The 17,019-nt window shown below is 43.2% G+C and overlaps 1 protein-coding gene across 5 annotated transcripts in view; it reads right to left on the bottom strand.

Annotated features, from left to right (window-relative positions):
• Cyfip2 (cytoplasmic FMR1 interacting protein 2) overlaps window positions 1-17,019 on the bottom strand; it is a 129,574-nt gene that overhangs the window by 98,425 nt on the left and 14,130 nt on the right. For 2 of the 5 annotated variants that reach the window (XM_027938620.2, XM_027938621.2), the window contains exons 2-5: window positions 10,052-10,191; window positions 8,414-8,503; window positions 3,242-3,319; window positions 1,540-1,641 (exon numbers count right to left, since the gene is read on the bottom strand). In XM_027938620.2, coding sequence (XP_027794421.1) covers window positions 1,540-1,641; window positions 3,242-3,319; window positions 8,414-8,503; window positions 10,052-10,168 — 387 coding nt within the window. In that variant the 5' untranslated portion in view covers window positions 10,169-10,191. Of the gene's footprint in view, window positions 1-1,539; window positions 1,642-3,241; window positions 3,320-8,413; window positions 8,504-9,428; window positions 9,506-10,051; window positions 10,462-17,019 lie in introns of those variants that run through there. The other 3 variants (XM_071612022.1, XM_071612021.1, XM_071612023.1) reach the window with 3 other exon arrangements.

Here is a 17,019-nt window from a genome sequence, read left to right on the forward strand (position 1 = left end):
CGTTCTTAATTGTACTTAATTTTAATTAACATCAGTAGTCACACGTGGCCAGTGACTGTGGTGCTGGCCAGCCGGGTTCTAAGTTACTACAGATCCTCCCTTCTGCGAATGCCTCTGGGGAGGCCTCGGCTTAGCACCCCAGGGTCTTTGGGAAGCTCTCCTTTTGCAGGTCTGTCTGCCTTCGCGAAGAGACCCGTGGCTCCTGGAAGCCGGGGCTGTGCTGCTAACAGCAGCCGCGGCCTTGGGACCCACTGTGGAACAGGGCTCTACTTGTTCTTTACCAATGGACCTCATTTATCCTCACCTCCTTGTACTACACTGACCCCGCAGGCATTGCCCCTGGGCAGGGGACTGGCAGGGAATCCGTCCATGACACTCAGCTCCATGGGGAACCAAGAAGAGGGTGCACTGTGTGTCATGATGCCCACCCTGGAGTCCAGCCTGGCCGCCAGTTACCAACCTGTCCTCCTCAGCTGTTTTTGATGCGACTGTGACACCCTGCTCCTTCTACTCACATGCCTCCCTGTGGCCCCTGTCCATCCAGCCTGCCCACTCAGAGAAGCCCTGGCTCTCTCTCCTCCTTTCTTTTTTTTCATACCAGGGATTGAACTCAGGGGCACTCGATCACTGAGCCACATCCCCAGCCCTTTTTAATATTTTATTTAGAGACACGGCCTCACTGAGTTGCTTAGGGCCTCACTAAGTCACTGAGGCTGGCTTTGAATTCATGATCCTCCTACCTCAGCCTCCCGAGCTACAGGATTACAGGCGTGTGCCACTACACTGGCTCATTCCTTCTTGACACCATCACTCTCACAGGCCTCCCAACTGGCCTCCCTGCTGTCCTCTCTGTCTGCTCCTGCTCCCAACCTCTTCCTGTCCCCCCAACATGCCATCCACCCCTATACAGCAGCCAGAGGCTGTCACAAAACCTTAGATCAGATTAAGTCACCCAAACCCTCCAGTGGCCTCCCATGGCCTTGAATGCCATCTCAGGGCCCACAGTGCCCTCTCCACAGTCTCCTCCTTCCTCTCCCGATCCCCCATCTTCACTGAGTTCCGGTCTCTCTGTCTTCCTTCTGTTTCTTAAACACATCAGACCTGAGGGCTTTGGACTTTACAGTACCTTCTCCAGGGAGTGCTCTTGCTCCTGACCACTGCAGGCAGCCTCTCTCTCACTGCCCAGAGCTCAGTCCACACACATGTCCCAAGAGACTGTCCCTAAAGAGCACCAGCAGATACTCCACAACCTGGAACTGTTTTAAATATTAGTTTGCTCGAAGCACTAATTATGCCCTGAAAATTACTTTTTATAGTCAGTCTCTCCCCATGCCCAGAATGTACTCACAGACTCATCAGATGTAACTTACATGGGGCTAGGGACATGTGTCTGTTTTGCTCACACAGGGGTTTGTAGGTAGCTTTCTAAAAATAGCTGCTAGATGAATAGACAGCATGGTACCAAGGTGCAGAGCCTGGTGCCTGGAAGACAGGTGGTCTTCTCACGTCTCCTGATGCAGAACCACCAGGCCAGCTCACCTGGAAGTACATGAACTTCATGAGTTTGGTGACCTCCGGTTCCAGCACCTCCACAGTCTTCTCATAGATCTCCACTCGGTTGGGCTGCTCATTGCACTTCACCTGTGGGCAGAGGAGGGGACTCAGCACCCTGGTTCGTCCACACAGTCCTGGTCCACACCTGTGGTCTTATTAATAAGGATACCCTTTACTCTCACAAGGGCCTCTGTTGGGAAGTAACTGATTCCAAAGCAAGAAGAAGCTGGGATGGCCCCAGTCTCACTGGTCTGGTGGGAGGCAGAGGCGCCCCCCCCCCCAGAGACTGGCTGCACATAAGAAACCAGCTGGTCCCAAGACAGGAACCCCCCCTCCCTTTTTTGGTGTTCTGTGCTATGATCAGAAGCTTCCCACTTTGGCCTTTCCCCAGCCCTGTCCCAGGGGGGGTCCAGTCAGATTCTAAGCAAAGAGCAATGTTCTATCCCTTACTCCCCTAGCCATCCCCAGGCCAATGTCGGCCAACATCAGATGTGCCATTAAAAACCCATTTCCCAGCCCAGTGGTTTTCAACCATTGTGCACATCAGAATCATGTGGCAGACACTCTACAACACGCTTGTCAAAACCACCAGCAGGTCAACTGAATCTGAAGATTGAGGAGAGGCGGTTCAAGGACACTCTTCACAGATGGTCAGAAATTCTCAAAATGGTAGCAAGGGCTGGGTTGTGACTCAGTGCTAGGGCGCTTGCCTAGCACATGTAAGGCGCTGAGTTTGATCCTCAGCACCACATAAAATAAATAAATAAGTAAAATACAGGTATGCATCATCTACAACTAAAAAAAAATTTAAAAAAAAGGTAGCAAGTGCTAAATACCCATCCATGGATGACCAAATGGATTCAATGATGCGTTCACACAATATAGTGATGAACTCTTAGAAGGGAGGAGATAGAACTACATGAATTTCCATAACAGCACTGTCACCATAAGCTAGCAGGTGAACAACAGGATAATTTTATCCTGTTTTTTTAAGCAAAACAAAACTCTTTGTGTTCATATAAAAGACAGGCAGATGAAATCAGTAAGGCTGAAAAACTGCAAATAGCACTTCTCCCCAAGGACCAGGATTAGGAGGGGAGGAATAGATTGTTTACTTTATACACCTGTGGTTTGTTGATTTGTGATGATGGAACTCATTAGTTATATGACAATGATGGTTAAAAAAAATATGTGTATGTTTTGACATAAAAAAGTCAGTAACGAAGAATTTTTTAAAAGCAAAAGGCAGAATAATATAAAAAAGAAACAACACTATTATAAATGATAAAAATGTACAAAATAATATTCACGCCAGGGAGACGATACAGAAGAATATGCAGCAAAGTGTTGCCAGTGATGATCTTATGGAGGAAGGTGGGTTTGGCTGGTGGGGCCAGGAGGTCGTATATTTTGCTTTATACCCTTCTGCAATGGTTTAGGTGTCAGAAAATTAGCATGTACAATTTTTGAAATAAGATACTATGCATACTGTGTACTGCCCAAACCTTGAAGTCCCTGGGCATGGGCCCTGGTCATCAGTGACTTCAGGCTGCTTCATTGGATGAGAGGCCCTGACTTACCCCCTCCCACCTGGAAAAGCTCAGCAATCCTTTGTGAGTAGAGTGAGAAGGAATAAGACCCCCGCAGAGGGGTTTGAGATACATGCACAGGGTGAGGGCCGTCTCACCTGGGGAATGGCCCGGGAACAGCTGCGCCAGGTGTACAGCATGACGGCATACTCATGTCCCTCCTCCAGCATTTCATTCTGAAAGAGCAAAACCAGGGGGCAGTGAGAAATGACATCCAAGCCGCCGGCTTCTCAAGAGCCTCACTATCATGGGGGTGGTCTGTGGACCAGCAGCATCGGCACCGTCAGCAGGGGGCGCACTAGCAAGGCAGACTCTCAGGACCCCCTTGTCTAAAAGCCACATCTCAACAAAATGCTCAGATGACTCACTTGCACAAGAGTAAGAAGAACCGACCTACATCATTCTCATCAGAAGCCCAAGGACTCTATGACAGGGCTACAGTTTTCAAACAGATGGATGGCCACCTTGGAAAGGAGGGCAGATCTGCAGTTCCCACAGAAAAAGGTGTCCCAGATATAGTTAGTAAGAAAACGAGCAAGCAAAACTGTATGTAAATAGGTCACAAACCAAAACAGTAGTGATTATAAATATATACTGAATGTAAAAAAAAAAAAATTGGTAGCATATGTACCAAGCTCTGAATTACAAGCTCTCTCTGGATTGGAATACTGTGTTACTTTATATATCTACTAGAGTAAGGTAATAGTACTACAATACACAATAGATAATACGTAATACACTAAAATAACATAACAGTACTGTTCACACTTTGATAAGAGTCCACATTACTATTTTATAAGCAGGAGAATAATTATTATACACATGATAGAAATAAGCAACAACTTTGAAATGAGCCTGAAAAACAGAGATGACCCATCCCCTGGACTATGCCTCTGTGGAAAGAGCCCTCAACTCAAGGTATGAACATCTGGGCTAACATCCAGCTTCATCACCCTCAGCCCTTTAGTCCACAATAAATCGCTAAAACTCCCCACTTAGTCATCTGTTAAAGTGAAGATAATGGTGGTGGTGCTGATGTGACAGAATTCTGTGAGAATTCAACGAACGACACTATGTCTCTCTCTAGGTGATCTGTAAAGGAAGTTAGAAAAACAGTCTAAACTCCTAAAAGCGGTGCCACTAAATATTAACAATTGAGTAACCATTTGACCCAGCAGTTTCACCACTAGATATATACACAGGAGAACTGAAATTGTGTCCACACAGAAATTTCTGAGGATTCAGGATTTATGGGTGACATAAATGTTCACAGCAGCATTATTCATAATAACTCAAAAATAGAAAAAAAGCCAGGCACAGTAGCACATGCCTATAATCCCAGCTACTCGGGAGAATGAGGTAGGAGGATCATAAGTTTGAGGCCTACCTCAGCAATTTAGCAAGACCTTAAGCAATGTAGCAAGAACCTGTCTCAAAAGAAAAATAAAAAGGGTTGGGGAAGTAACTCAGTGGTAAAACCCTCAGTACCAACAAAAAACAAAACAACAACAACAACAAAAAATGGAAATAACCCAAATGTCCACCAACTGATGAATGGACAAATAAAAGTGGTCTATCCTACAATGGGATATTATTCACCTATAAAAAGTAATGAAGTACTTACACAGGCTACAACACAAACTTTGAAAAACATTTCACTAAGTGAAAGAAGCCAGGTACAAAAAGCCACTTATTGTATAACTCATTTAGATGAAATGTGAGAATATGCAAATCCATAGAGACAGAAAGTGCATTGGAGGTTGCCAGGGTTCACAGGGAGAGAGGAAGTGGAAGTGACTGCTAAGAGGTCTGGGGTATTCTTTGGGGTAACAGAAATTAGATGGTGGTGTGGTTGTATAATATTGTGAATAGGCTTAAAAAAAAGCATTGAATTATACACTTTAAATGGTTTTATGTTATGAAAAGTATGCCCCCAAACACAATAAAGAGTAACATGAGGCCATGTCTCATTGTGAATATCTGTATCTATTAAAAAAAATGTACTTTTATTGATTTAATTTTAAATCTTCATATCTTACATATTCCATATCTCATTAGGATCAGATCAGATTTAACCTGGAGTTTATTACTTATTACAGCTCTATTTTCAAGAGCAAATGTCTTTGGCAAGTCACAGTTTCAATGCTTAATGTAGAGAGCTTTTAGCATCAGTAACATGTTGTCCTTGAGATCAGAAAGAACCAAGATCAACCCGTGGGAGTCCTACAGTCATCTGCTTCAAACACATGTCAAAAAGGGGAAGTGACAGTAATATAAAGAATGTGCATCTATTTTTAGCACGCAACTGCCCATAGCAGGTGTAATGTGAACTCCTTCATTCAATGAAAGCTTTACTGAGCACTCACGGGTCCCGGGCTCTGTGCTGAACACGGCAGTGGAGAAGATGGGCGTGGACTCTGCCCTGTGGACAGTTTAGCTGACTCTCAGCTGGATTTGTTGCACAACTGGCCTTGAATAAAGAGGCCAAGATGATATGGAGAAAGGAGTCCTGGGTGGGGCCTTGGGACTTGACTTCTGGCCCTGCCTCCCTTGGACCCATCTTTCAACTTGTCATAGTTTTCTTATTTAGAAACAAGCCAAGCTTCTTGGAGCTAAAAAAAAAAAAAACAAAAACAACAACAACAAAAAAAAAAAAAAAAACAAGACAACAGAAAGCTCCCTAGAGCCTACAGAAACAAATGTGGCCCTGTGGGCACCTTGATCAAATTCAGGAAGACCCACGTGGGACCTCTAAAGTACTTGTCAGTAAAGAAATCTGTGTTGTTTTAAGGCACTAAGAATATGATAGCTTGTTACAGTAGCAATAGAAGATTCATGCAGTGACCCTCTGAACCAGCCTGCTCCTTAGACTTCCCTACCAGAGTCCCTGATCTGACATTTCCAGAACACCTCAGTGTGGTTGCTGTTCCCTCTACCCCAGCAGATTGCTAGGCCCCGTAGAGCTGAGCTCCGGTGACTCTCACATGCACGTCCCCCTAGTCACCCTCAATGCCATCATCCTAGTACCATCCTTAATAACTCCAAGGTTGGGAATTTAATGATCTCAGTGATTTATCTGCTCCGTTCACTCTTCCTCAACTCATTCCACACATAACAGGTGAAACAATTCTGCTCAACTCTCTCCTATGGACAAAAACCTTCCACTGCCTTTGGACTTTTAGTGATGAATGAAAGCCCTGTGCTACAGGCTGAATTGTATGCATCTCTCTCCCTCCACACAATTCGTCTATTGAAGCCCTAAACCCAGTACATGAGAATGACTTCTACATGAAGATGGGGTGGTTAAATTCAAATGAGGTCATTTCTGTGGGCCCTAATCCAATTTGACTGGTGTCCTTATAAGAAGAGGGAATTTGGATTCCCAAAGAGACATGCTGCATGTGCACAGGATAGACTACGCGAGGAAACAGCCAGAAGCAGTCTCAGGTAAACCAGAGTGGCCCTGGGAAAAAACCAACCCTGCCCACACCCTGATCATGGACTTCCAGCCTCCAAGACTGTGAGAAAATAAACACCCACTCTTTAAGCCAGCCAGTCTACTGCATTTTGTTAAAGCAGCCCTCGCCAACTGATGTACCCTGCACCAGCTGACCCCCATCTGAATTTCCATCAATACCATAATTTGCTCATGTGGACCTCACAGATCACACATGAGTAACCGGAAATTCTATGCCTTTGTTCATACTGGTTCCCCCAGCAGGGTAAGCCCACTCCTCCCAGACTGGTAAAATTCCATGTGAGACAGTGGAGTAAAATACAGAGAGTCAGTCCCAGATTACAGATCCAATCCCATGACTTCCTGATTGTAGGACCATGAGTAACATGCTTATTAACTTCTCCAGGCCTCTGTTTTCTCATCCCTCAAATGGGTATATTGATCCCTCTGCAAGTCCCAGGGCGATTCTGAGGACTCCAATGCATTGTGGCAGGGAATGCCTTACAGACAGCTTAAAGGTGTCATTACCCTCCTATAGGGTCCCGCTCGAAAGTCACTTCCGTCATCAAATTTTCTCTAACCCTCTCAAAGTCCCTTCAAACACCGAACTTTAACTTTAACCATGACATCTACCCTTTGTGAATTTTCGTTTGTCCACAAAGAGTAGTCCAGAGCACAGATTTTTGTTGACAGACAGCAGAGTTTAGGTCCTTCATTTGTCAACTGTGGGCTCCGGTTTTCCCCAGCTATAAATTGGGTACTTTATTATTTGTTTGTTTGTTGTCTGTTTTCATTTTTAGGTACTCGATGGGGTGAAGCCAGGGGCACTTTACCACTGAGCTATATCCTCAGTCTTTTATTTTTTGTTTTGAGATAGGGTCTTGCTAAGGTGCTGAGACTGGCCTTGAACTTGCAATTCTCCTGCCTCAGTCTCTCGTCACTGGGATTACAGGTACATGCCACTGCGCCTAGCATAAAACGGGTATTATAACAGAACTACCTCACAGGGTTCATTGAGGATTAAATGAGACAATAAACTTAAAATATCTGCACAGAGAAAGTGCTCGGTGAATGGCAAGCTTCAGTATTGACTTGACTCCCTGAGAACTAGGACTGGCCCGTTTGTCCCTGGGCACCTCCCCAGCACTGACCCTGTCCTCTGCAGGTACAGATGCAAAATACTTTCAGAACAAACGAGCAGGTTTGCTAAGTCAAGGTTAGAGAATCCAACTAACATAGTGACAAAGATCCATCAGGCCACAACAGAGCCCCAGGATAAGGACTCTGGAATTCTTCCAAGTCCAGTGCTGCCTGAGAAGAAAAAAAATCAAGGAAAGCCCAAGAGAGAAGGGGATGACCCCTCCTTTTTAGAGTCAGAACCTAAGAAAGAAAATAATAGCTAGCTCTGCTTGTAGGGTGATCTTGAGTCAATAACCATGTTACTCCAAAGCCAAAGTCACCGTGTCTCTTTTATGAAGAATATTTTGCTTTGCAGAGAGACAAAGTTCCACATACTCAGTAATCAATGAAATGTAAGACAAGGCAGAATCTAACCACATGTTAACCCAGAGAGCTACAGAAGCTCAGGGAAGTGAGCGGTGGAGATCAGGAGGGGCTACAGTGAGTGGGATTTGCAAAGCCTGAAGCTAAAGGGGAGCAGTGTGCTGAGCTTCTGGGAGGAGGTGGGGCAGGACTTGCATAGCTGGGGTCTGAAGTGGGGGTAGCCGAGGACATGTCCCCGTGTGAGAAGCCGCCCACAGCCCCTCCTGCTTCAGCAGGGAGCACGTCTGCACACGTGGTTCTAGAGACTTACCATGCTGGAATGGACCGTTGCCTGCTCAATGTACCTTGCAATGCCTGTAACAAATGCATTCCTGTCCTCGAAGTTCGTGTCAAAGTTGGCCTGTGGAATTAAAGGTTAGGCACATTTAGTTGTTGGGAATGGGTCCAAGGTAGCTGGTGTCCAGGAAGCAAATTACTGTCAACAAACTCTGTGGAAACCTACTGCCATCTCACCTGGAATCTTGCCCCTCCCCCAAACACTTGCCTGCATAATCACACCAGCAGGAACAGGCTGAGGACAGGGCCCATCTGCTTCCCATGGGTGGTCAGTCACTCATCAAGAGACTCAGAAGTAAATGCCAAAACTACACGAGCCCAAAATGCTACTAAAAGTTCAGTATACATTACTTTGATCCAGCCATTCAGAAATTCTCACCTGAGGGTGCAAATCCATATGAATGAGGACAACCACTGCAGCATTTTTGTGATTAAAAAAAAAAAAAATCTGCAAACCACTCAAATGCTCATCAATAGCAAATGGCTAAATAAATAATAGCATACACCGTACATGCAATGACTTAGAAGGACCATGAGGTGCTAGAACATATGTGGCTCAACCACATTATATTGTGATAGAAAAAATACCCATAATAAATTTTAAGAAAAAGCCAGGTCATCAAATACTATAAATAGTGCTATTTCCTTTTGATAAAAAGAAAAAAATCATATTTTAAAAACATATACATTATTATATACCAAATATACATATTTCACCAAGTATATATTTACAAGATGTACATATTAACATATGTACCAAATTTACATATTTGGTAAAATACATATATTTGGTAAAAAGGTCCATGTGTATAGAGAAGAGGGGGCATAGTTACAGGGAAATTTTGTTATACTTTCCTGTAAATAAAAACCATAAAGTTTAATACAGGTTAGAAGATATAAATAAATCATATTCATGAATTGAACCTTCAAACATGTTAATAAATCTAACTATTGAATGAAACTAAAAATATATATTTATATTTACTCACACTTAGCTATCTAAGAAGTAGCAAAAGAACAAATACAGCGAAAAAATTTCAAATGAATGCATTCCTTCGTCACAAGGCCTCTGGCCTAGCAAGCGGGGCCCAGGGACTATACTGCAGGGCTGTCTCCAGCTGCAAAGGGTGCCCTCCCTACCAGCCCCATGGGATGGTGGATCTGTGCAATCAAGGGTAGATTATCACAAGATCTCCTCTAAGGCAAAAGCAAATGCCTCTGACCTACTTCCCTGAGCCCTGTGGAGTCCTAGCGTTCTTTTCCCATACACGAAGGCAAAGTAACTACCCAGGCAGGCTCTAGGGCTTTCTAAATGGCAATATTTAATTCATGAGATCAGAATTGCCAAAACATGGTTGGTGCAGCAGCAAGAACAGCTGGGAAGGTACCTGGGGTCAGAGCACATCGACCAGCCCTCCCTGGGGTACGGAAATAGTCCTGATGTACATTTGTTATCTCATCTGTTCCTCACACCGGGCTCCCCATGTGCGTGAGGGACTGCATCAGCTCTCAACCTTTAACCTTCTAGATGCAGCCCCTCTCCCTTCAGGGCAAAGGCTCTTAGGGGACTCAGAGCTCCTGAGCTCCCGGCATGCTCCGCCATTTCCATTACCTGGTACATGATGGAGGAGGGCGGGGGCTCGATGCATGGCTGCTGGTCTGGGAGGGGCAGCTCTTCCAGCAGGTCCACGTTGGACAGGGCATCTTCCAGGGTGACGTGGGTGGTCATGGCTGCAGTTTCTGTGTTCTACACTGAGGGAGGGGAAGGAAGGACATGGGAAAATTCATTTCAGGGGTTTCCAAACATTTCTTTCAATCCTTACCCTGTCCAAGTTCCTTCTGGAGAACAAAGGGGATTAAGATGCATTGAGGTCACTTTCACTTGCCACTTCTTCCCACGATGTCCCCAACTTGTGCCTTCTGCATTTCAAAATCTCTTTGCAGTTTCCAAAGTGTCCATTATCTGACTGAGCCTCACCACAACCCTCTTTGACCAACATGGAAAGGTTGTATTCTGTCCATGTAACTGATGAAGAAATAAGTCCCAGAGAGGTTTGTGCAATGCGCACATGATCATGTGACCAAGGGCACAGGCCTTCAACTAATGCTGGACACTGGGACAAGTTTAATACAGGTTAGAAGATATAAATAAATCATATTCATGAACTGAACCTTCAAACATGTTAATAAATCTAACTATTGAATGAAACTAAAAATATACATTTATATATAAATATATAAATATAGTGACATTTATAGTCACATTTGGCTATCTAAGAACTAGAAAAAGGTTAAATACAGCAAAAAAAAATTTCAAAAGAATGCATTCCTTCTTCACAAGGCCTCTAGCCTAGCCAGTTATCTACTTTCTGTTCTTCATAAGGATATTGATCAGTTCCACTCTTAAATTATTGCACGACACAAATATCCGTGAGTGCAACAGCCAAGATAATCCACTGGAGATCAGAGCCTAGATTTTATAGGCTAACTGAGCTGGGACACCACACTCAGATCAACACTGCTTACAAAGTCAGAAGACCCTCCATGTCCTCCACAACATGAGCATGTTTTGTGAAAACCAATCAACTCTAAATGGATAATTTTGTGTCTAGGATCCTAGCGGAGTAGAGCTACCTAGATAATTTTGCCAGGCAGTGAAGTTGAAAAAGATCTGAACAGGGCAATCAACCAACTCAAGCTAATTGCTATTTTAAGATTTTAGTACCCAGCAAATAGAATATTTGGTTTTTTTCCTCAAACATATATGAAACACTGATTAAAAACTGATAAGGCATGATTTAGGATATAAATCAGGTTTCCACAAATTTCCTCTCAAAATGATAGATATATTCATCAATTACCATGCAATGAAATTAGAAATCAATGATGCAAATTATAGCAAAGGAATCCATACCCTTGACACCTTGTAAAGCACACAGAGGTCATTCAGAGCTACAGAGGAATTCAGACAGAAATGATAAAGTATTTCAAACCGAAAGAGAGCACTAACAGATGTCTTAAAGGCACTTGGCATAAAATAAGAAAGTGAAACTCAGCAAACTTAATTTCCTACTCAAAAATCAAAAAGAAAGCAAAAAAAAAAAAAAATCAACCTAGAGAAATGAGAAGGGCATGACTGTCACAAAAGCAGAAATAAATGAAGCAACAGGAAACAAACAGAAGACAAATAACTAAACTGAATTTTACAGAAAGATTAATAATAAAAATAACCCTTTAACACACACGAGGAAGAACACACCCTGTGCTAGGCCAGAACCCTTGGCTCCCATCCTACTTGCGGGGAGGCGTGACTCAAGCTTAAGGGCTAGAATTTCTCCTGAGAATGTCAGTGACTGTGCCCTGCTTGCTAGGAAAGGTGGTGTCAGACACCCGGGAACAAAAGCACCATAGACAGGAGAACTGGGTCCAGGGACTGTGAAGGGCCCAGAGAGCTGCAGAGTACCCAAGGTCACGCTGTTCTCTCAATTCATACCCTTCAGGCCGACGCTCAGGAGGGCAGAAGCTGAGCAGCTAACGACCATGCACATTTCACCGAGTTCTCAAATACACCTTCCAGCTAGTACTATGGCAACTGCTAGGCCAGGTCCCATGAGGATACACTTCCCCTCTGTCGTCTGACAAGGCCTGTCCTGCAGGGTGGTTTCATGCCCTCTCCACACCTACACTTCTTCTTCTTCTTCTCTTATCTACCCCCTGAATACTACGTGTGGCCTTCAGTTCTATGGCTGCACCACTGCCAACTCACACACAAAAAAGACCCTCTTCTTTCTCACATTACTATGAAGTCCATTTAAGGAGGTGATAGTAATTTTATAGGATACAATGATTTACAGCCTCCAAAGCCCAATGGTTCTCTTTACTGAGTCAGAGAATTATTATTTACATTTCTTTAGCCCTTACTGTGTCAGACACAATGCCTAGCATCCGACTATTTTGATTTTTTTTTTTTTTTTTGGTGGGGGTGATGTGGGGAGGAGGATAGCAGGGATTGAGCTCAGGGGCACTCGACCACTGAGCCATGCCCCTAACCCTATTTTGTATTTTATGTAGAGAAAGGGTCTCACTGAGTTGCTTAACACATGGGTTTTGCTGAGGCTGGCTTTGAACTCACGATCCTCCTGCCTCAGCCTCCTGAGCTGCTGGGATTACAGGTCTGTGCCACTGCGCCTGTCCTTTTTTATTCTTGCACCAATCCTATAAAAGTAGATACTATGACTATTCTGTTTTTGCTCTACAGATGAGCAAACAGAAGCTCAGAATTTAAGAAATTTCACAAGGTCAAGTGCAAGTGAGTGACAATGAGATTTAACTCACATCCAAGTCCATGAGAGGTGTTTGCAAACACTCTCCATTAGTGATTCTTGGCCTTGCTGTGTCAAAGAACCGTACATACAGCTTCTCAATAAAAACATGCCTGGGCCCTACCTCTATGACCAGGAAGACTATTTTTAGAAAGTATCCTACTACCTTTTCAGTAAAAGAAATCCAGATTAAAATCACAGAGAGACACCACTTCTCACTGACAAGACTCACAAAAATCAAAAAGGTTGACCCTCCTTGCCACAGCAAGGCTGTGGAGAATAGCTCCCTCAGACATTGTTGGTAGGGATGTAAAGCAACCTAACTCCCATGGCCTGTTACCTTTTGACCAGCCATCCTACTTTTAAGAATCTAGCCCAAGACCATGTTGACAAAAGCACAAAAAGACACATGTGTACAAGGTCATTTGTGAAAACACCATATATAATAGGAAAAAGAACTGGACACGGACTATCCATCCATAGGGAACTGTCTCAGTGAACCACGGTGTCCTCCACAGTGGAACACCAGACAGCCATGAGCATTGAGGAACCTCTCTATGTGCAGCCATGGGGTCATCTCCAGGAAGGGTCAGGAAGAGCACACTCTCATTTATCTAAGAGAGGGGGGATGCACACACGCGTGCGTACACACACATACACACACACTTTATATTTTAAAAAAACAATGCAAAGATAAGCTATGTTTTTTTAAAAAAAAAACTGGTTACCTATGGTGAAGGTGGAAAAAAGAGGAAATACCCAACAATAAAAAATTAAAGAAAAAAGAGGAAATAGACTCAAGGAGGCAGGGAAACAAGCTAGAATCCTTTGAACGTACCTTGTTTTATAGATTTGACTTTGAAACCATGAACATATTTTACATCAGTATAAAGTTTGAATTTAAAATGCAACACCAAGAACAAAGTAAAATGAAACCAATGAACACATGTGTGTGTTACTTGTTGGCATAACCACAAAGAAAGGAACTAGTCCAAGCAATTTTATAATTTGAGGGTAGATTCTGCAGTGAGACACGCCCTAAGAAGAACAAAAAATGATGCAAAAATAAGCAATCTCATGCTGTTTTTAGTAATGTACTGGCGTATACTGTGATGAGAGTGTTTGGAGGCAGTGTGGGGTTGATGAAAGGAGCCATTAGGAAACGTTCTAGTCATTTCTGGTGTCGCCAAGAACTGGTATTCCTGACATGGCAGAACAGATACGTATGTGAGACTGAACTGAATAAGTGAAAGTCTGACACAGATTGGCCACCTTACGGTGGCTTAACTTAACAGCTTGACTTTGCAGCATTGGGAAGGCAACATGCATTCAGCTGAAACTCTTCAGGAATTTTGATCTTCTCCTGGACTAGTGATATGTGGCACAACACTCTTGCAATACCAAGCAGCAGCAGGAGCTGCTATTTGGCCAAACATATAGTCATGCGAGTGAACAACCAATATTCCACAGTGAGCTCTGTTGCTCAGGGGTGATGTTCAGCAGATTAGGTAGATTGAATGCATTTTCCACTTTAGATATTTTCTACCAACGATGTGTGTGTATGCACGTGTGTATATGATTAGATGTGTATGTATATCTCTGTGTGTATATCTGTGTATTTCATTGAGTCAGATAATTATTATTTACATTTCTTCAGCCCTTACTCTGTCAGACACTATGCCTAGCATCCGACTGTTTTAATCTTTTTTATTATTTACATTTCTTCACTGGAAAGACCTAGGAAACAATGACCATCCCGTGAGCCATGAGCACCCTAAGTGTCTAGATCTTGGTCTGTAGACATCATTTCCTACTTAAAGGAATCAATACTCCTTGAATCCAAGTCTTGCACCACCCCTCACTGAAAAATGTCTAAGGGTTAGAACATTTTGTCATACCAGGAAGTAAGGAAACTATTTATCTGAGATTATTGGAGTTATGGGCTGTGTCAGAGACCTGGAAGTCAACCTGAAGCAGCTTCCACTGGCTGAAAGGATGGCACCAGATGAGCATCCATCAGTGTACCTGCAATGCCCTGGCATGAGAACAAATGTGTTCAAATCCCCAAGATCTCAAAAACAAGTAAGACCTGGTTTTTATTACTTGGTTGCTGTTGCAGGATGACTGTGAATGAACTACCGTGTTGAAAATCAGTAAATAACAAGAAGCCAACAGCTGACCTACTTTTCCTGGACAAATTAAATCCCTAGATGATCAAATGGAAGAAGAAAGAGATGTTTCTCTGTATAGAAGTATTCATTTTCTTCTCTCTCTTGGAAAAAGTTGACAGAATAGCTCTATTTTCCAACCCCTAAGGAACAAAAGGATCTAGGTGCTGGACCACAACAGCTGTCAAAATCACCAAATGAAAGACAATCGATATTAGGTGTCTCCTGATGGAAAAATACCACCAACACCTATGAAGACTGCTGGACCCAATAGGAAACATCTGAATCTCATCAGGTGTCTGACCCCAGTACTCAGGAGGGCAGACCAACATGTGATGTCACACCCTAGGGGCGTAACCAGTGCAATGCTGCCTGTGACAGACTGTTGCTGTGTAGACCATAACACACTACCACAGTGTACGTTTGGATCCTTATTGGATTCTATTTCAGACAAACCACCATGAAAATAAAAATTATTTATGAGGAACTTAGAAAAATGAGTACTGGCTGCATATTTTATAATATTAAGAGAAGAGTGTTTTTTAGATGTGATAATGACATCAAGGTCGTGTTCTAAAAGATTTTTCACCTTCTAGATGTGTCTGCTATGGATATTAAGGTTTAGATCTGAGGGGTGCATTTGTGAGACAATGCAAGAAAAGTTAGGAGTGAAATGATGGGGTAATGAGAGCCTTCACTGAATCAGTACAATAATCCCCTGATAGGGATTAACTGGGTGGTAACTACAGGCAGGTAGGGTGTGGCTGGAGGAGGTGGGTCACTATGGGCGTGCCTTTGGGGTTTATATTTTCTCCCTGGTGAGTAGGCTCTCTGCTTCCTGGTGCGATGATCTGGGCTGCTTCCCTCTGAATGCCCTTCCATGTTCTGCCTCACCTTTGACCAAGAGCTGTGAACCGAGACCTCTGAAACTTGAGCCCCAAATAACTTTTTTCTCCTCTAAAATTGTTGTCAAATCTTTTGGCCACAGAAGCTGATGAAAACAATAGATAAAAGGATACATGGGTTTGCCCCAAAAATATTACTAAGTGGAGGAGAATAAAAGATGAAACAAAATCAGCCATGAGCTAATAACTTGACATTGTGTGATGCATTCATAGGTATTATATTCTTCTCTCATTTTATGTTTGAAACTTTCCATAAAAACCCTCAGCTCAGTGCATAAGCTCCCAGTTCTTATCTAAATCCTCTTTTTTCTTCCTCCCTGACCCTGAATCCCACTGTCCTGATCTTTCCCTCTTCCATTTTCCTATAATCTGGGTTTCTTTTGTGATTCTCAAATTTTAAAATTCCCACTTAACAGACTTACCCTGTGTTTTTCCCTTTTAACATAATAAGACCCCTGCACTTCCCATGAGGAGAATCAATAAGTGAACAACCTACTAGTCAATAAATTAAGAGTCCTTGTTTACATAACACAATCTTTCTTTTTCTCCTTGCAAATACAGCTTCTCTAATGGATTTGTGTTTGTAGATCATTCACTGCCTCAGGGAGCAGGAAATCAGACATTTTTAGCTCCAGAGTTGGAAGTCACTGCCAAATCCACTTCAATCAGAAAGCATAAACCTTTTAGAAATTTGAACAGGGGCTACACATGATACAAGTACTTCTGGCCAGAGTGATTGGTCTATTACACAATCTTCCAAATGAGAAGAGTGCTTTATGTTCAGTCTACCAACATGTGGCCATTTTGTCATTTGGGGAGAGATATTAATGAAATATTTAAAAATTAACAGTGCTCTGGGAACATCATTTACCAAACACAGCTGCAACCTCTGTGTGGGGTTTTTTTGGCAGATTTAAGTTGAACAGCTTCAAGTCAGAAGCCTGGTTTCACCAAGAGAAAATAATATCACTGGGTTCACAGGCAACTTGCTTCTGAGAGGGTAGCTTTAGGGCTTTCCCAGGCTGAGACAACTGACCCTCCAGAGGAAGAGAACTGAGTCCCATACACAGGATGGGTGGGAGGAAAGTCAGGCTTGGTCAAAGCTGATTCTGACACCCACAACCGAACCCCTGCTACTCTGCAGTAGATTGATTGGCATCGCCATTTCCCTTTTTTCACTTTCTA

The sequence above is a fragment of the Marmota flaviventris genome, chromosome 5 (genome assembly GCF_047511675.1).
Source record: "Marmota flaviventris isolate mMarFla1 chromosome 5, mMarFla1.hap1, whole genome shotgun sequence".
Taxonomy (NCBI): domain Eukaryota; kingdom Metazoa; phylum Chordata; class Mammalia; order Rodentia; family Sciuridae; genus Marmota; species Marmota flaviventris.